Source organism: Bufo gargarizans, chromosome 2, assembly GCF_014858855.1.
Source record: "Bufo gargarizans isolate SCDJY-AF-19 chromosome 2, ASM1485885v1, whole genome shotgun sequence".
Classification (NCBI taxonomy): Eukaryota; Metazoa; Chordata; class Amphibia; order Anura; family Bufonidae; genus Bufo; species Bufo gargarizans.
In genome coordinates, this window is record NC_058081.1 from 137,094,109 (window position 1) to 137,112,180 (window position 18,072).

The 18,072-nt window shown below is 44.6% G+C and overlaps 1 protein-coding gene across 1 annotated transcript in view; it reads right to left on the reverse strand.

Moving 5' to 3' along the window:
• SERINC4 (serine incorporator 4) overlaps positions 1-18,072 on the reverse strand; it is a 49,748-nt gene that overhangs the window by 25,022 nt on the left and 6,654 nt on the right. The window contains exons 4-6 of the mRNA XM_044277044.1: positions 15,059-15,138; positions 2,902-2,995; positions 1,010-1,221 (exon numbers count right to left, since the gene is read on the reverse strand). Coding sequence (XP_044132979.1) covers positions 1,010-1,221; positions 2,902-2,995; positions 15,059-15,138 — 386 coding nt within the window. The remainder of the gene's footprint in view (positions 1-1,009; positions 1,222-2,901; positions 2,996-15,058; positions 15,139-18,072) is intronic.

Here is an 18,072-nt window from a genome sequence, read left to right on the forward strand (position 1 = left end):
GAACCTCTACAGATGCTTGTCTCCTTGTGAAATCTTCTGGGGGGAAATCTTATCTGTCTAAACCTTGTTTTTCTCACTGGAGATCTTCCTTCACTGTGTACTATAACACTGCCTTCTGTGGGCCTTATAAGACGCTCCAACTGCAGATAAGACCATCACATGGCCTCTGCACGAAGCATGACTATGGGGCAGATAGAGTGGCATTTCATAAGCCAGTCTTAGTCAGCAGTCTGTAAAATGCGCAGATTTTGTTAAGAAGCACACGCCTCAATACATTTGCTGCATCTTGGGCTGTCCAAGTGCCACAAACTGGAATCTACACCAGCTTTGGGCTGGCACTGACTTCAGCTATAGTTTGTGCTTATTTTCTGTCTTAAAGGGAATGATAAACCAGGCACACTGCCTTGTAGCACTAGATCAGCTAAATGTAATGATACCTTGTACTTAGTGATCCATTGCGGAGAAAATAGGCAGCTAAGTGTACCAAGGGCGGGTCCGAGCCACTCTGTGCACCCTTGTTCCACCTGCTTCCTCTGCCAGCCCTTCCCTCTCCTTCATGATTGTTTGGCCCAGGTTCCTGCATAGTCATTTTGCCTGGCCCTGTCAATCAAAAAGGAGAGGGAGGGGCTGGCAGGGGAAGTAGGAGGAGAAAGAGTGCTCAGAGAGGCTTGGGTCCACGCTCATTTACATATTAATTAAAAGTGCTCTTTCTCCAGAATGAAGCAAGGGATCGAGAAGTGACACATATCATTACATTCAGCTGAGCTAGCCCTACAAGACATCATGTCTGGTTTAAAGGGGTTATCCAAGGCCATTGGTGGCAGGGGCTGATGTGAGCCATAACAATATTAAGAGCTGCGGAGCATGCTGGCACTATATACGAGCAGCAGAAATAAATGATAAAACCTTTGGTAGTAATATATTAGGGTACCGTACTTTTTGCTGTCTACCCTATCATCCCCAGACAAATTACCAAGTAACTATCACCCCTGGTATGTACTGTACTTACTGAGCTGTACACATGGGGTGATGGCAATGAATGACATGATTATACACAAGCTGATGTTAATGCTGATGAGCCCCTTGTTCAGGAGACAGCCAACTGGATGGGTGAAGTAGGTGTACAGGAAATAGAAGGCCAGGGAGGCAAAGGAATAGAAGAGCAAGGTGGCAACCAGGACAGCAAAATACCAGCGTTTGTCTTTGGATGCACCGGTCAGCCTAAGGAGAGAGAAACAGATAGGATTCAATGGTAATACGGCTATAAGAGGCAATGCACTGGGGCCAAGTAGGTAAAGTGGCACTCTAACAGCAGCTACCTACTATTAGGCCCCTGGCAGACGAGCATGTCCGGATTAGGTCCGGATGCATTGCGTCTGCGATTAGGGAAAATTGTGCGAGTAGGTATGCAATTGCAGTCCGTTTTGACTGCGATTGGGTTTCGATGTTCAGTTTTTATCGCGCGGGTGCAATGCGTTTTGCACGTGCGTGATAAAAAACTGATTGTGGTACCCAGACCCGAACCTGGACTTCTTCATTGAAGTTCGGGTTTGGGATCGGTGTTCTGTATATTTTATTATTTTCCCTTATAACATGGTTACAAGGGAAAATAATAGCATTCTGAATACAGAATGCTTACTAAAATGTGGCTGTAGGGGTTAAAAAATATATATTTTTTTAACTCACCTCATCCTGTTGTTCGCGCAGCCGGCATCTTCTTCTTTCAGGACCTGCCAAAGGACCTTTGATGACGTAATCGCGCTCACCACATCAGAGCAGGTCCTGCTGAATAAAGATAGAAATCTTCTATCTACGTCATCACGCTCACCACATGGTGAGCACAATTATGTCATCAAAGGTCCTTTGGCAGGTCCTGAAAGAAGAATAAAGGAGAAGATGCCGGCTGCGCGAACAACAGGATGAGGTGAGTAAAAAAAATAAAACAATTTTAACCCCTACAGCCACATTTTAGTAAGCATTCTGTATTAAGAATGCTATTATTTTCCCTTGTAACCATGTTATAAGGGAAAATAATAAAATATACAGAACACCTAACCCAAACCTGAACTCCAGTGAAGAAGTCCGGGTTCGGGTCTGGGTATCACAGTTTTTTATCACGCGCGTGCAAAACCTATTGCATCCACGCGATAAAAACTAAACATCAGAACGCAATCGCAGTCAAAACTGACTGCAATTGTGTACCTACTCGTACGATTTTCCCTGATTGCAGACGCAACGCATCCAGACCTAATCCGGACACGCTCATCTGTAAGGGGCCTTAGACTGCATGCAAGGAGCTGGACAAATTAATTTCATAGCTGTAAATTAGTGAAAGATTGATATACTGTACATAAAGCAGAAATCTATCATGAGCTATCAGAGAGTAAGGGACCCATATACTCTTCTTGCACAGGAGCTGCCTGCTGTCTGTGTCCACCCCTGGATAACACATGTATACCTTTACTTTCTATGCATCCTAATAGCCATTTATTGCACCACTGGAAATGCTGCATATGAAATGGCTTTCTGCATGTTTCTGATCACTGACAATATATATTCATGGAGAGCAAGGTACACCGAGTCACTACCATTATGACACTGGTGACATAGACTTTGCATGTCGATTTGTTTGGGCTGTCTGGCTTTCTTCCTAGTGTCTATAGACAAGTTAGTTTGCTGTCAACAAAATTGCCCCTTGTATCTGTGACTAAATAAACTGCACTGATTCCAAAAGCGCCTAGTCCTGTAAATGATAAGTGCTGGCTGCAAAAAGGAGAGCTCTTACTGACACTGTCTATACTGCCCCCTTGTGGTAAGATCAACTGCATACATAGACCAAAGTGTTTCTATTTTTACTGAAAAGATACTAATATCTGGAATATGAGCAGAATCAATTCTTACCAGTTCTTGTTCCAGGTGTGAGCAAATGCTGTTATCAGTATGAGCTGGATGAGAACAAATGAGAACCCGCCACATACACCGACATAATGCCATACTGCAAAGACAAGCAGCAAGAGTCAGTCCAATTTCCAAAAAATATTTTACAGGACATATATATACCAATAAGCAAATTAAGAGACATATATATATATATATATATATATATATATATATACACACCAATAAATACATTAAGGCATCTATATATATATATATATATATATATATATAATACATTGAATATATAAGGAATAGAAAACATACATCATATAACTGTACAATGTAACAGGAACCTAACTTTAGTTGAACATCTGTTACCTGTGGCTCTTAAAGGGGTTGGTCACCTGTTGGGGTTGTTTATTTGGCAACCCCCCCCCCCCCCCTTCCCTCCTGTCCAGACCTGCAAAGGGAAGCATAGTTACCTGGTCCCTGCCACTGAGTCCTTGAGGCTTCTCTCCCTGGTCTCCAGCTGTCAACATCCATTTTGACTGGCTGCAGCAGTGACCCGAGCGAGACAGCTGAGGCTGGGTACAGCAAAGGACCTGGGAACCAGTGGCCAGGAGGGGAGAGTTTGCCCCAAAAAAAAAAAAAAAAAAAAATCCTACAAGGTGACCCACTCCTTTAAACTGTTGTGGAATTACAATCATCATCATGTCTACATACTATGAGGTCTATTTCCATTAGGGTGGATTTACACATAGGTATTCTGTGGTGTTTTTCAGCACTTTTGCTCTTTAAAATTTTGTTATTTGCACGTGTTTTTGGTGCATTTTATGCTAAAGCCAGCTCCTGAGGTTAAGGCCCCATGCACACGACCGTTTTTCGGGTCCGCATCCGAGCCGCAGTTTTTGCGGCTTGGGTGCGGACCCATTCACTTCACCGGGGCCGCAAAAGATGCTCCGTTCCGTGCAAAGGAACGCCCCATTGGCATTTCTCCAATGGGCCGCCCGTTCGATTCTGCAAATTGCGGAAGGCACACGGGTGGCTTCCGTTTTTTCCGGACCGCAAAAAAACTAATGGTCGTGTGCATAAAGCCTAACTGAGAATGCTTTTTTTCGATTTGATATATATTTTTTTTTAACAAAGCAAGTTGAAGCAATGTTTTTTTTTCATCTCCTCTACAAAGAAAAAACATGAAAAAATGCCATTCACACATTTATTTTGAAAAAAATGGCACAAAAAAAAACATTAATAAGGACCTTTCATGGTTTTGTATTAATTGAGATAAATACCTTTACTTGGGGGGTATTTTTTTAAAATATCGCTCCTGCACCCGCTGTGCCCCCCCTGCAGTTTTCGCGCTCAGTATGCTGTGACGCTCTCCGCTGTGATTGGATCACGGCACAGCCAGGGAGAAGGAGACACCCATTGATAAACCCTGGCGTCTCCTCCTCCCTGTACCGATGCTCAATATTAGCATACTGAGCGCAAAAATTGCAGGGGGGGGGGGGGGCACAGCGGGGCACTGTAAAGGTATTTATCGCAATTAATACAAAACCATGAAAGGACCTATTTAAAGGGTCCTTACACACATAAATTTGCACTAGTATTTTTAGCGGCTGTAAAAATGCCAGAATAAGAGCTTTTTTTTTTTTTTTTGCTATCTGCAGATTTTGCTGCATTTTTGTGGTGCTGTTTTGGAAGAGAGAAAAAACCACCTAATTATTAAAAACACTAGTATAAGAAAAATGTTTGTGTGTCCTGTGTTTCATATCTCCCATACACCTTTAGCTAACATCTGAAGCTGGTATTTTTATCACAAAAAAACACATAAAAAATGTCCCCATGTAAGGCTTGTGTGAAAGCAGTCTAATAATATCTTTACATTAAGGGCTCATGCACATGGCAATTGCCAATGCACGGGCAGCAATCCATGCGGCTGCCGCAGAAGGATCTAGACTCAACTAGGATTCAACTTGAGTGGGTCCATGATGCGTCCTCACTGCAAAAAAATAGAACATGTATTTTTTGGGGGTGCGGAGGCACAGAGGGAAACCCCACGGAAGCACTCTGTATTGCTACTGTGGTGTTCTGTGCCTCCATCCTACACTGCACCTTCCGGAATGCGGACCCGTGAATGGGTCCACATCCGTGATGCAGTGCAAAAACTACCGGGGCCCGTATATTGCAGACCCGCTGTTTGCAGCCGCAATATGGCCCTGGCCGGCACACGTTCATGTGCATGAGCCCTAAAGGACATCTGTCAGCAGATTTGCACCTTTGAAACTGGCTGACCAGTTACATGTGCACTTGGCAGCTGAAGACATCTGTGCTGGTCCCATGTTCATATGTGCCCGCATTGCTAAGAAAAATGCTGCGCCTTCTCCAATTTAATTGACAGAGCATTGAAAACATCATCATGCCTGGCCCTGTCAATCAAAGTGGAGAGGGCGCTGACAGAGCAGAGTCTCTAGGTGTAACGGCTTCGTCCTCATAGCTCCTAGAGGCTCATTTGCATATACACTGCCTGTCCAAAAAAAAAGTCGCCACCAAAAAAAGTCTTTGGCTTTGATTATGGCATGCATTCGCTGTGGCATTGTTTCGATAAGCTTCTGCAATGTCACAAGATTTATTTCCATCCAGTGTTGCATACATTTTTCACCAAGATCTTGCATTGATGATGGTAGAGTCTGACTGCTGCGCAAAGCCTTCTCCAGCACGTCCCATAGATTCTCAATGGGGTTAAGGTCTGGACTTTGTGGTGGCCAATCCATGTGTCAAAATGATGTCTCATGCTCCATGAACCTCTCTTTCACAATTTGAGCCCGATGAATCCTGACATTGTAATCTTGGAATATACCCGTGCCATCAGGGAAGAAACAATCCATTGATGGAATAACCTGGTCTTCAGTATGTTCAGGTAGTCAGCTGACCTCATTCTCGGAGCACATACTGTTGGTGAACCTAGACCTGACCAACTGCAGCAACCCCAGATCATAGCACCTCCCCCACAGGCGTGTACTGTAGGCACTAGGCATGATGGGTTCATCACTTCATCTGCCTCTCTTCTTACCCTGATGCGCCGATCACTCTGGGACAGGGTAAATCTGGACTCATCAGACCACATGACCTTCTTCCATTGCTCCAGAGTCCAATCTTTATGGTCCCTAGCAAATTGAAGCCTTTCTTTCTGGTTTGCCTCACTGATTAGTGGTTTTCTTACGGCTACACAGCTGTTCAGTCCCAATCCCTTGAGTTCCCTTTGCATTGTGCGTGTGGAAATGCTCTTACTTTCACTATTAAACATAGCCCTTAGTTCTACTGTTGTTTTTCTTCTATTTGATATCACCAAACATTTAAGAGATCACCGATCACGATCATTGAGGATTTTTTTCCGGCCACATTTCTTCCTCGAATACGATGGGTCCCCACTATCCTTCCAGTTTTTAATGATGCGTTGCACAGTTCTTAATCAAATTTTAGTAGTTTCTGCAATCTCCTTAGATGTTTTCTCTGCTTGATGCATGCCAATGATTTGACCCTTCTCAAACAGACTAACATCTTTTCCACGATCACGAGATGTGTCTTTCAACATTGTTGTTTAAGAAATGAGAAGCAACTCATTGCATCAGTTGGGGTAAAATAACTTATTGCCAGGTGAAAGATAATAGCTCATGCAGTAATCATTTTTCTCAGCACTGCAGGCACATATGAACATGGGACCAACACAGATGCCTTCAGCTGCCAAGTGCACATGTAACAGGTCAGCCAGTGTCATAAGTACAAATCTGAGAATTTTTTTTATTTTTTTTTAACAAATCTCTTTTTATTGAGAAATGTATGATAAAAATGACAAGCATACACTTATGTTATACAGATAGACCAATAGATACAGCAGGTGTACATAACAATGTGGTGGCCCAGAGAACCTGGTCCCTGCGTGACATAAGCAAGGAGAAGTACAGCATCAGAGGCAAATGCCTGACAACACAAGCGGCATGGAACACAAGTCCTGTTGGCAAGACACAGAGCAGATTCATTGGACACTGCATAATCAGACTCATTAAAGAATAAGAGTAACTACAGAAAAGGGGGAAAGGAGGGGGGGGATGAAAGGGGGGGCGACCAAAAGCGCATTCTAGTCTGAGGTAGCAAATTCCAGAGAAAACTAAAGGAGCCCTGAGTTTCTGGATACCCCAAGTTAGTTGTTGGGTTAAACCTTCATATCTATCTGTCTCTTTTCTGACATATGTGTTATCCACGGCTGCCATACTTGGAGGAAAGCTTTCCTGGTCTTATTTTCCCAACCGATCATCTCTTCCATACGGCACAGATACGTCATCTTCTCATACCACAACGCTATTGATGGGGGTTCTCATCCCTCCACTTCAGGGGGATCAGAAGTTTAGCCGCAGTAATCATGTGGGTAGCTAGGCTCATTTTCCTTGGTTTAAAACTCCCTTCTGGTAGCCAAAGTAATACTAGCGAGGCCGAAAGTTTGACCTTCTCAGGGCAAACCTCATTAATGATATCCTCTATTTTAGCCCAGAACTCCTTCAGCTTGGGGCAAAACCACCAAATGTGAGAGATGTTTCCAACACCAGAAGAGCATCTCCAACATTTGTCTGAAGGGGATAGGTTTATTCTATGGAGAAACTCCGGAGTCCTATACCATCTTGATAATGTTTTATATGAATTCTCCTGAACTCTAATACACGTAGAGAAACCATGGGAATTGGCCAGAATACTCGTTCTATTCCTGTCATCCAGTTTCATGTTCAACTCCCGCTCCCAGTTATTTAGGTATGTAGGGTCTTGAGGGTTCTTATTGCTAGATAACTGTCTATATATCATAGACAAACATTTATTTGGCAAGGTAGGGAGCATTACATAGTTCTCTAGCAACGTGGGGTCTGGCAGGGGGAAACTATTGGATTTCCGGATTTTGGCACATGATTTCTCAAAGTCCCAGGTTTGTAGTATGTCACCAGGAGCATCGCTAATGCCCGTGATATCTTTGTAGAAATCACCATTAGCCTTGGACCTACCCAAGTCACCCATTCGAAGGTGATTCACAGATGCCCATATTTTTGTGACCACTAATGGCCGCTTAACCAATATCTGTGGTAACAAATAAAGGGGTGTCAGGGGAGACAATTTGCCCCTTCCCAGATTAAGCTCCTCTGATTTTTGGCAGTTACGGATAGTGCATCTGAGTAGATCATACGGTAATTCCCGTTTTCTCGGCAATGGGGCCTTACACCAAAGCAAGAATTCCCTATGCCTCCCCAGCAGAGATTTTTCCATATCAACATGCATAGGAAGAGGATCATGATGCGTCAATGATAACCATCTCTCCAGATGTATGGCCTGCAGATATGAGGTGATGTCAGGCAAAGAAATGCCTCCCCGCCTCTTATTCCTGGTAAGGAGAGAATAGGGAAACCTCGCTTTCCTCCTATCCCATAGGAATCCACCAAAAATAGAGTTAAGTTTAAATCTGAGAATTTTTTAAGCTTTGCTCTACTATTTGCTATTTTATTATGGTTATGAAACCGAAGTCAGGAGTGGATAACATGACTTCATTCAAGTTTTTTTTCCTGCTTTTTAAAACATATGTAAAAATAAAACACCAACAGTTCATCATGTTTTATTGTGGTGTTTGTTTACGCGTGTTTTTAGTGGAATTTTGCGAATTTTTCTCTTTTTTGTACAGGTGCTTTTCAAGTCATTTTAAACATTATGTTAGGAATATCATACCATAACTTAAGTATACTGTTTTTATAACAGACTATAGACCCAATACCACCAAACCACCTCAAATCTAGGGTTTCCTTACACATACCATTTTAAGTGTCTTTTGATGTTTATTGTGATTTTTACTTGTAGCAGACAACAAAATAATAATAAAAAATGCATTGAATGGAGCATGTAGTAGAGATAAGCGAATCAAAGCTGATTTGCAACAAATGCGAATTTCCTCGGGCTTCGTGGTAACGAATCGCAATATAAAATGGCGGCTATACGTGTGAGGACATGGGGCAAGGAACTCTGGGAATGCGGGATCACCCATAATGCCATGCATGCAGCCAATCAGCAGCCAGCCCTGTGATGTCACAGCCCTATAAATACGGTGGCCATCTTGGATTCAGACATTTTCCAGCGGTCTGAGTGCAGGGATAGACGTGAGAAGGCGCTAGGGACAGCAATAGGAAAACCCTCATTGTGAAAAAAATATGAAAAAACGATTTATAAGTGCAGGGAAAGGATAGGGAGGAATCATTTTACAGCATCTTAATGCAGGAAAAGATGTCAGAAGGCGCTAGGGACAGTGGTAGGAAAAATCTCATTGTGAAAAAAAGCGATTTACAAGTGTAGGGAAAGATTATTTGGGGATCCAAATAGCCATTATACAGCTCTGTCATTCCAGCAATTTGTTCTTGGGGTGCAAGTGCTATGTTGAAAAGCCTTTAGTGGCTTATATCTGTGGAAAAAGAAAAATATATACACACTTCACTGTTGCAGTTAATTGTGGTAAAAGCGTTTAGTGGCCTATTTCAGTACAAAAAGAAAAATTTATTCTCAGTTCACTTCTACAGTTATATGTGGCAAAAGCGTTTAGTGGCCTATTTCAGTACAATATATTCGGTGCTTTTAGGGGTGTTTAAATTTAATTTTTATTTATTTAGTTCAGCTAACAGTATGTCAGACAGAGAAGTGCCAGGCCCTGCATAGGGGAGTGGCAGAGGCCTAAATGTTTCTGGCGCAGGCACAGGCACAGGTCACAGAAGAGTAAGGGGGCATGGCAGCAGGGGTCACTTCGAGAGGCCTGAGCTCCCAGTGTCAGCTAGCGGTCATGTCTTGACCAGCAACCCATTGATTGGTGGACTCGATCTTCGACTTAATCGCAAGCGACAGCAGCACCAGCAGCCTGAGTCTAGAGTCGCTGATGAGCAGCTTTCTTCACCCGCATAGTAAAGAAACTACTCACCAGCAGGTAGACATAGAGCAGAACCCGAACCAGCAGGTGGTGGACTACTTGGAGTGCACCCTGCCAGCCGTCACTGAAGATCCGCTGGACTACTGGGCAGCCAAACTGGATTTGTGGCCGCAACTGGCAGAGTTTGCCCTGGAAAAGCTGTCCTACCCGGCCAGTAGTGTGGCATCAGAGTAGGTGTTTAGTGCGGCGGAGGCCATAGTTACCTAAAGAAGAACTCGCCTCTCCAACAAAACTGTGGAGAGACTGACCTTTGTGAAGATGAATCTGGAATGGATCAGCCAGGATTTCCACCCACCAATTCCTGATGCATCAGACTACATCATCCATGGTGCCAAACCAACACTTTCGACAAAAGAGACTGGTTTCTTCTGGCTACCTGCCTCAGCTACTATTTTGATTCTGCCACCCAATTGATGCCACACATCTGATGCCAAGTGCTCCTTCTTTCACCCACCATCTTCAGCGGGTACTGGTATGGCCACCCACCTCCATACAATGTCATCTTGCCACTCTGTGGTCTGCTGATGCTGCTTCTACCTTTACTCTATGTCGCCTAGCCACTCTGTGGCCTCCTGATGCTGCCGCCACCTCCAAACTATGTCACCTTGTCACTCTGTGGCCTTCTCATGCTGCTCCTGCCTCCACTATATGTCACCTTGCCACTCTGTGGCCTTCTGATGCTGCCGCTATCTACAGACTCTGTGATTGGGACACTAATATTTATTATATAGAAATATGTCTATGTTAGGCGTATTTCTAACGCAGATTGTGGCACAAAGGTCCTTAGCACCGCAATCTGCATATTTTTCCCGCTCATGCCAGGTCTAAAAAAGGATGGCGTGGGCAGGCAAAGGGATACAGTTATGGCCATCCAGTTATTGGATACTAGCGCCATACATTGTACGGATAACACCTCTGTATAGTGACCGGATAACACCGCCATACCGTAAAGTAAAAAGGCAATGGGGCCTTACACCAAAGCAAGAATTCCCTATGCCTCGGGAATAAGAGGGCACAGTACAGGGAATGACTAGGGACACTGCACAGGGTGTGGTAAGAGGGCAAATGCAGGGTATAAGGGGGCATAGTACGAGGTGAGGGGCACAGTACGGGGTGGGGAGCACAGTCACATGACCCTGTGACATTAGAAGGTCCTTATGGTGAATGCGGTTCATACACCACCATAATGAGAGGCAGAGGAGTGAGACAGGGGTGTGATTATGTGGGTGTGATTATATTACAACACAAGGGATCCCCGAAAAGTTTAAAGCCCACTCTTCTTGCTCCTCTTCCTCCTCCCCCCAGCAACCATCCTCCTCTGGCTTGTCTCAGATGGAGTAGCCCCCCTGGGAATTCATTCAGCATTGCGACTTCCTCATCTTCCAGCTCTTGCTCCTCGACATCTTGATCAATGACACGATAGGCGAAAGGTACGATGTCACTGATGGTGCCCTGGCTGCGACTGACCAGTTTGGTGATCTCATCAAATGGCTGCAGAAGTCTGCATGCATCGCGTACGAGCAGCCACTGGCGCAGTGAAAAGAAAGCAAGCTCCCCAGAACCTGTCCTGCCATAGAGTTAGTACAGGTAGTCGTTAACGGCACGTTTCTGCTGGAGCAGCCTATCAAGCATATACAAGGTGGAGTTCCAGTGCGTCGGGCAGTCACAAATTAGACGTCTGACGGGCAAGTGGTGTCGCCGCTGAACTTTAGCAAGGCAAGCCATGGCCGTGTAAGATAAAATGGCCAGAGATTTTCCTGGCCTGCCGCAAGACGTCCTAGACCCCGGAGTACTTGGCAACAAATCGCTGCACGACTAAGTTCAGGACGTATGCCATGCATGACACGTGTGTCATTTTGCCCTGTTTCAGCGCACTCAGCAGATTGGCACCGTTGTCGCACACCACTTTACCAACTGTCAAATTGAGCGGGGTTAGCCACTGATCGGCCTGTGACGGCAGAGCTGAAAGCAGTGCAGGATCGGTGTGGCTCTTGGCTTCCAGGCACAACAGCCGCAGAACAGCATGGCAACGTCTCACCAGGCACGTTGAATAGATTCTGGGGAGCTTGAGGGGTGCAGCAGAAGAGGTGGTAGCAGTGGAAAAGGACAAGTAATCCGAGGAGGAGACCGAGGATGGAGTAGGAGGAGGAGAAGAGGCCGGCCTGCATGCAATCTGTGGCGGTAACACCAAATCCACAAGGGTGCCAAGGGTTACATGCTTGATAGCCGTCAGAAGGTTCACCCAGTGGGCAGTAAAAGTTGTGTACCTTCCCTGCTCGTGTTTGCTAGACCACGTGTCTGTGGCCAGATGTATCTTGGCACTGACACTGTGTGCTAGAGATATATTAACTTGCTGCTGAACATGGCCATAGTTCAGGGATGCCCTTCTGGGAGAAATATTTCCTTCCGGGGACCTTCCATCGAGGTGTGCCAATGGCCACAAATTTTCTAAAGGCCTCCGAGTCCACCAATTTATATGGCAGTAGTTAAAGGGCTAGCAGTTCCGAAAAGTCAGCGGTCAGCCGTTGGGCAAGAGGATTATCCGGCATCATCATTTTTTTTTTGCGCTCAAACATTTTGGGCCACAGAAGCCTGCTTTGTGCCAGATGAACGCAACGATGGCATGGTGGAAGGTGGAGTGGAGGACAAATGGGAGGAGAGAGGAGAAGGAGAAGAGGAAGGACGTGGAGTGCCGGGAGTGTGGCTTTGTGGGTTTTGATGGCGTTGCTCCCACTGGGCTCGGTGATTGGAGGCCAGGTGCCTTCTTAAGGCGGTCGCCCCTAGGTGAGTGTTGGGCTTACCGTGACTTATGCATTGACAGCACAGGCATCAGCTGACACGTTAAGAAAAGCCCACACTGAGGAGCCATGTGCCGGCGTCCTGGGAGCGCAAGATGTGACCGTGCATGGTGGATGGCTCGCTCCAGATACATTTTCAGTCTGCTTTTTGCCTCCTGTGCACTGCTAGTTCTGCCTGCTTCTCCTCCTTATCTGCTGCTCTGTCTCTCCCTCTGAACTCCCCTCCTCTTACTCTCTTGTGGGCACCCACGTGACGTCCTTCGACATGTCATCATTGTCACCTTCACCACCACTGACATTAGAGATCTCGGAGTAGGCAGCAACAGCGGGGACCACCCTCCTTGGGCTGATCTGGGTACTGTCGTCAGACCGCTGTGTGGCGGCCATTGCTACCTCCTCTTCCTTATTCGATGCCAAGAATGGCTGCGCATCAGTAAGGTCTGGGAATGGATGGGAATATAATTCCTCTGACTTGAGTGGAGGGGCTATGGTGGTGGTGGTGGTGTCTTTGGGGGTGCACACAGCAGAGGATGAGGAGGGTGCAGAAGCGGAAGGCTAAGCTAGCCACTCAACTAACTCTGGTGCGTCCTTTGACATAATCGCACACACCTTCTCCAACTTCCCACTTAGGCTCCGGCCTGGTGCACTTGTCAGACCCCTACCACCCCTGTGGAACGGCCTGCCTCTTCCTCTGCCTGTCATTTTCAAAATGACCCTATACCAAAGTCCCTAGAGAAGAGCAGTATTTGTGGAAGCTGATATAAGGTAGGCCTTAATCAGCTGTTAGTTGAAGCAGGTATATCACCCTCAAGCAGTAATTCTGTGGACGCAGGTATATGGAAAACCTCTATCACTATTTTGTGGAAGCTGATATATGGCAGGCCTCAATAAGTTGTTAATTGAAGCTGGATTATCCCCCTCAGGCCTCTTACACACGACCATATGACTTTTTTAGTATTTAGCGGTCTTCAAAAAACGGATCCGCAAAAAATACGGATGATGTCCGTGTGCATTCAGTTTTTTGCGGGACAGAACAGCTGGTCCCTGATAGAACAGTACTATCCTTGTCCGTTATGCGGACAATAATAGGATATGTTCTACCTTTGAACAGAACGGAAAAACAGAAATGAATGGTTCCGTATATGGAACGCAAAAAACGGAAAGTAAACGAAGAAAAAAACTTTTGTGTGCAAGAGGCCTCAAGCAGTAATTTTGTGGACGCAGGTATATAGAAAATCTTAATAACTATTTTGTGGAAGCATACAAATGTACTATAATATACTTTCTATGTTAGAAAGTATATTATAAGTATATCACACTCCTCTGTGTATCACACCTATCGATAAGACAAAGTTACCAGTCCTTAAAAGGACTTTTGTGGCCCTATTAGCTAGCGTTTGGTGTCCCTAAGTTCCTAACAGCTCCAAAATGCAACCTCTCCCTACACTGGCAAAACACATAATGTAAAATGGCTACAAGCCAAATCGGGTTCTGTTATAGGGATGGGGGTATGTCCATGTTCTGACACGTCTTAATTAGCTGTCCTGTCCCACCTGATGGACGTGTCACGTGTCGGGCGAACCGCAAGGCCATCACTATTTATTATTATAATATTATTAATTATTAAGTCATAATAAAGTAAGCCTTAAAGCAACCACGCTTTTCTAATATATACAACATTTTAAGTAATGTTTGTAAAAATCTCATTGCTTTCCCTCAGATGGTTAAAGGGTGTTTTCCCACAAAGGTCACTTATTCCCTATCCATAGGATAGGGGATAACTGTCAGATTGCTGGTGGTCTGACCACTGGCCTCACCCACCGATCATGAGAACGAAGGATGGGGGTTTTATCTTCCGCTGTTTGATTGGAGAAGTGATTGCACATGTCTATTGTGGCTCTATTCATTTTTATGGGAATGCCAGAGATAAGGTGCAGCATAAGGCTGAATGCACACGGCCGTGAGCGGTCCGTGGAACCACGGGCTGGATTCCTGCTGAGAGCAGGAGCGCACGGCGTCATTGGTTGCTATGACGCCGTGCGCTCCTTGCTGCCGCAATACAGTAATACACTGGTACAGATCGTACCAGTGTACTACTGTATTGCGGCGGCAGCAGGGAGCGCACGGCGTCATAGCAACCAATGACTCTGTTCGTTCCTGCTCTCAGCAGGAATCCAGCCCGTGGTTCCACGGACCGCTCACGGCCGTGTGCATTTGGTCTAAAACTGAGGGTGGTCACAGGTACTTGGCTTTATTCAGGCCTTGTGGAATACAAGCACGAAACTCATGGAAGACCTAAAGTAAATCTATATACAGAACTATGCCAATGCAGAGTAATCTACCTTTCAACATATTTAAAAGCATAATTGGCATCTCTTACCTCGTATAAAATAATCACTGGGGATAAAGAATGCTGCAGCACACATGCCAATCAAAATCAGGAACTTCAGACACCAAAACCTACAAAACATAACACAAATGTACCCATCATGGATCCTATAGTTTTCCAAAGTCAATAATTATTATTATTTAATTCACTTATATAGCGCTGCTATATTCAGCAGCGCTTTACATCATTTGCTGTCCCCAGTGGAGCTCACAATCTAAATTCCCTATCAGTATGTCTTTGGAGTGTGGGAGGAAACCCACACAAACACAAGAACATACAAACTCCATGCAGATGTTGCCCTTAGTCAGAATTAAAAAAGGACCCCAGTGCTAACCACAGAGCCACCATGATGCCCAATAATGAGATAATGATGTGACAAAGGACACAAATGATAACCCCGTGCTATACAATTTTGGATGCCATATTAGAGGGGGTCTCCAAGACTCACCTGTCACTAGCACTTTGGTTCCAGTGCCATGCTCCCTTCTCTTCTCCACTTGCGGTCTCTGGACCAGAGGCGTGACGTGCCGTCTACACACACATCACCAGAGATGTCTAGTCAATAACCATGTAGTCAGCATGTCTGGTCTAGCTGGTCTAGCACTGTCCTCTGGCCATATGAAAAGTGGTTCCCAATCTTGGAGAACCCCGTTAAACCTTTCAGGGTCATTGTCAGAGGTTGGCCACTTTTTGAATATAATGCTATGTGACTTAACATAAAAATGACACAACTTAGGCTACTTTCACACTAGCGTTCGATCGGATCCGTTCTGAACGGATCCGATCATAATAATGCAGACGGAGGCTCCGTTCAGAACGGATCCGTCTGCATTATTTTAGCATATAACAGCAACATATAAGTGTGAAAATAGCCTCGTACGGATCCGTCCAGACTTTCAATGTAAAGTCAATGGGGGACGGATCCGCCTGAAGATTGAGCCATATTGTGGCATCTTCAAACGGATCCGTCCCCATTGACTTACATTGTAAGTCTGGACGGATACGCACGCCTCCGCACGGCCAGGCGGACACCCGAACGCTGCAAGCAGAGTTCAGCTGTCCGCCTGTCCGTGCGGAGGAGAGCGGAGCGGAGGCTGAACGCCGCCAGACTGATGCAGTCTGAGCGGATCCGCTCCATTCAGACTGCATCAGGGCTGGACGGCTGCGTTCGGGTCCGCTCGTGAGCCCCTTCAAACGGAGCTCACGAGCGGACCGACGAACGCTAGTGTGAAAGTAGCCTAAGACTACATTCTCAAACTCATCTTAAACTTGTTCTGTGTGTTGATGTAAGCAATAGTGAGGCACTGATGAACTCAGCCGTCACGTGAAGTATCAGCATTCCCTGCCTGCACAGGTATATACAGAAGCTATTTCTTGTATGACACCTGATTATGCCAGCACATTCAAAAGATGCTTATATACGCAGCAATTACATGGTACATCACATGATGGTTCATCAATGCGCCACTGTTCTTACCATAATCTCCATTCCACATCTCAAGTTACAGCAAACCAGTTTTTATCACAAATTAATAATGGAATGTAAAACCGTATGGTATGTGCAAAATAACTGTATCCTATAAACAAAGAGATCCAAAAAAGTGACCATCCCCTTTAACTCTTAGGATCTGTTCACATGTGCATTTGTCAGTTCAGATCTGTTCCATCATAGGGACAGAACAACAAAATGGAAGGACTGCTGGACCCGTTACATGATGGACCCCTCTGGCTGACAATGGGTCTGTCAGGTTTCGATCATGCGGTCTGGCATTTTACTAGAAAAAAATTGAGCTCCAAGCAGATGTGACTGAAGCCAAATTAAGATCATTTACAATTGTTTCATATTCACTCCTTTTTATTATGTATTTAAATATATATAGAGAAATGTAGAAGGGCACTCAACATATGGAGTCAAATTGAATCATGGAGGTCCAAACAATATCGATTTATTGAACACGTCTAAAATAGGCAGTCAAAAATATTAAGATTAGCAAAATGTCAACACACCATAAAACATATCATAAAAACAAGTACAACATACAATGGCAATTAAACAAGCAATGTCAATGTGTATAAAAGAAGGGGAGGTTTCAAATAAAATGTCCAATACCACAAAAGAACGCAGGTAAACGTTATAAGCAGATTGGAAGTCCTACATTTCCGAATTGTAGGAACTTTCGATTTTTTCTATTAAATAATCGTAGGAACTTCAGATTTTTTTCTATTAAATAATCGTATGGTCTTAGGCCGTCTCGATTAAAACAATTTAGTGGCGTCCCACATTTTTTCGAATGGTATTAAAGTCGGCACAGGAAACAATGTTCAACGAATAAATACTTAGCTTTGTCTATAGAAGCTTATTCGCGGCCTTCTGTTGATCGGCACTGTAGCAGTAGTTGAGTATTCGACTGTGAAATAACGAACTTGATCTTCGGCGTCCCACGTGCTGTAGCTTTCGAACACAGATTCAATAGTTAACCCAGGCACTTTCGTAATCGAGTCACGCACATTAAATGGCCCTTTTTTCGGGTACAGCAAGATTGGATGCTTGCCTCTTCCTCGATCCTGTAGGCGTTCCTCTCCAAGTGTTGTGTCTTTCGGGTAATTGCAATCCGTGCGATTTAGTCTTTTTTCTTTCTTTTTTTCAAAGCAAAGTAACCCCACTATGCAAGTCAATCAATAGAGCATCAAACGCGTTTCGGAGTGTTGCTCGTTTAATTGCCATTGCATGTTGTACTTGTTTTTATGATATGACTGCCTATTTTAGACGTGTTCAATAAATCGATATTGTTTGGACCTCCATGATTCGATGTGACTCCATATGTTGAGTGCCCTTCTACATTTCTCTATTTATATTTTCCTACCTCTTGATTTGGGTGCATCAATTGTAGTTGGAGCACCATAGTAATCCTAAAGCAGGGTGAGCCACCCCATTTATCTTTTTGTATAATTTAAATATATATACTGTATATATATATATATATATATATATATGTATAAATCTA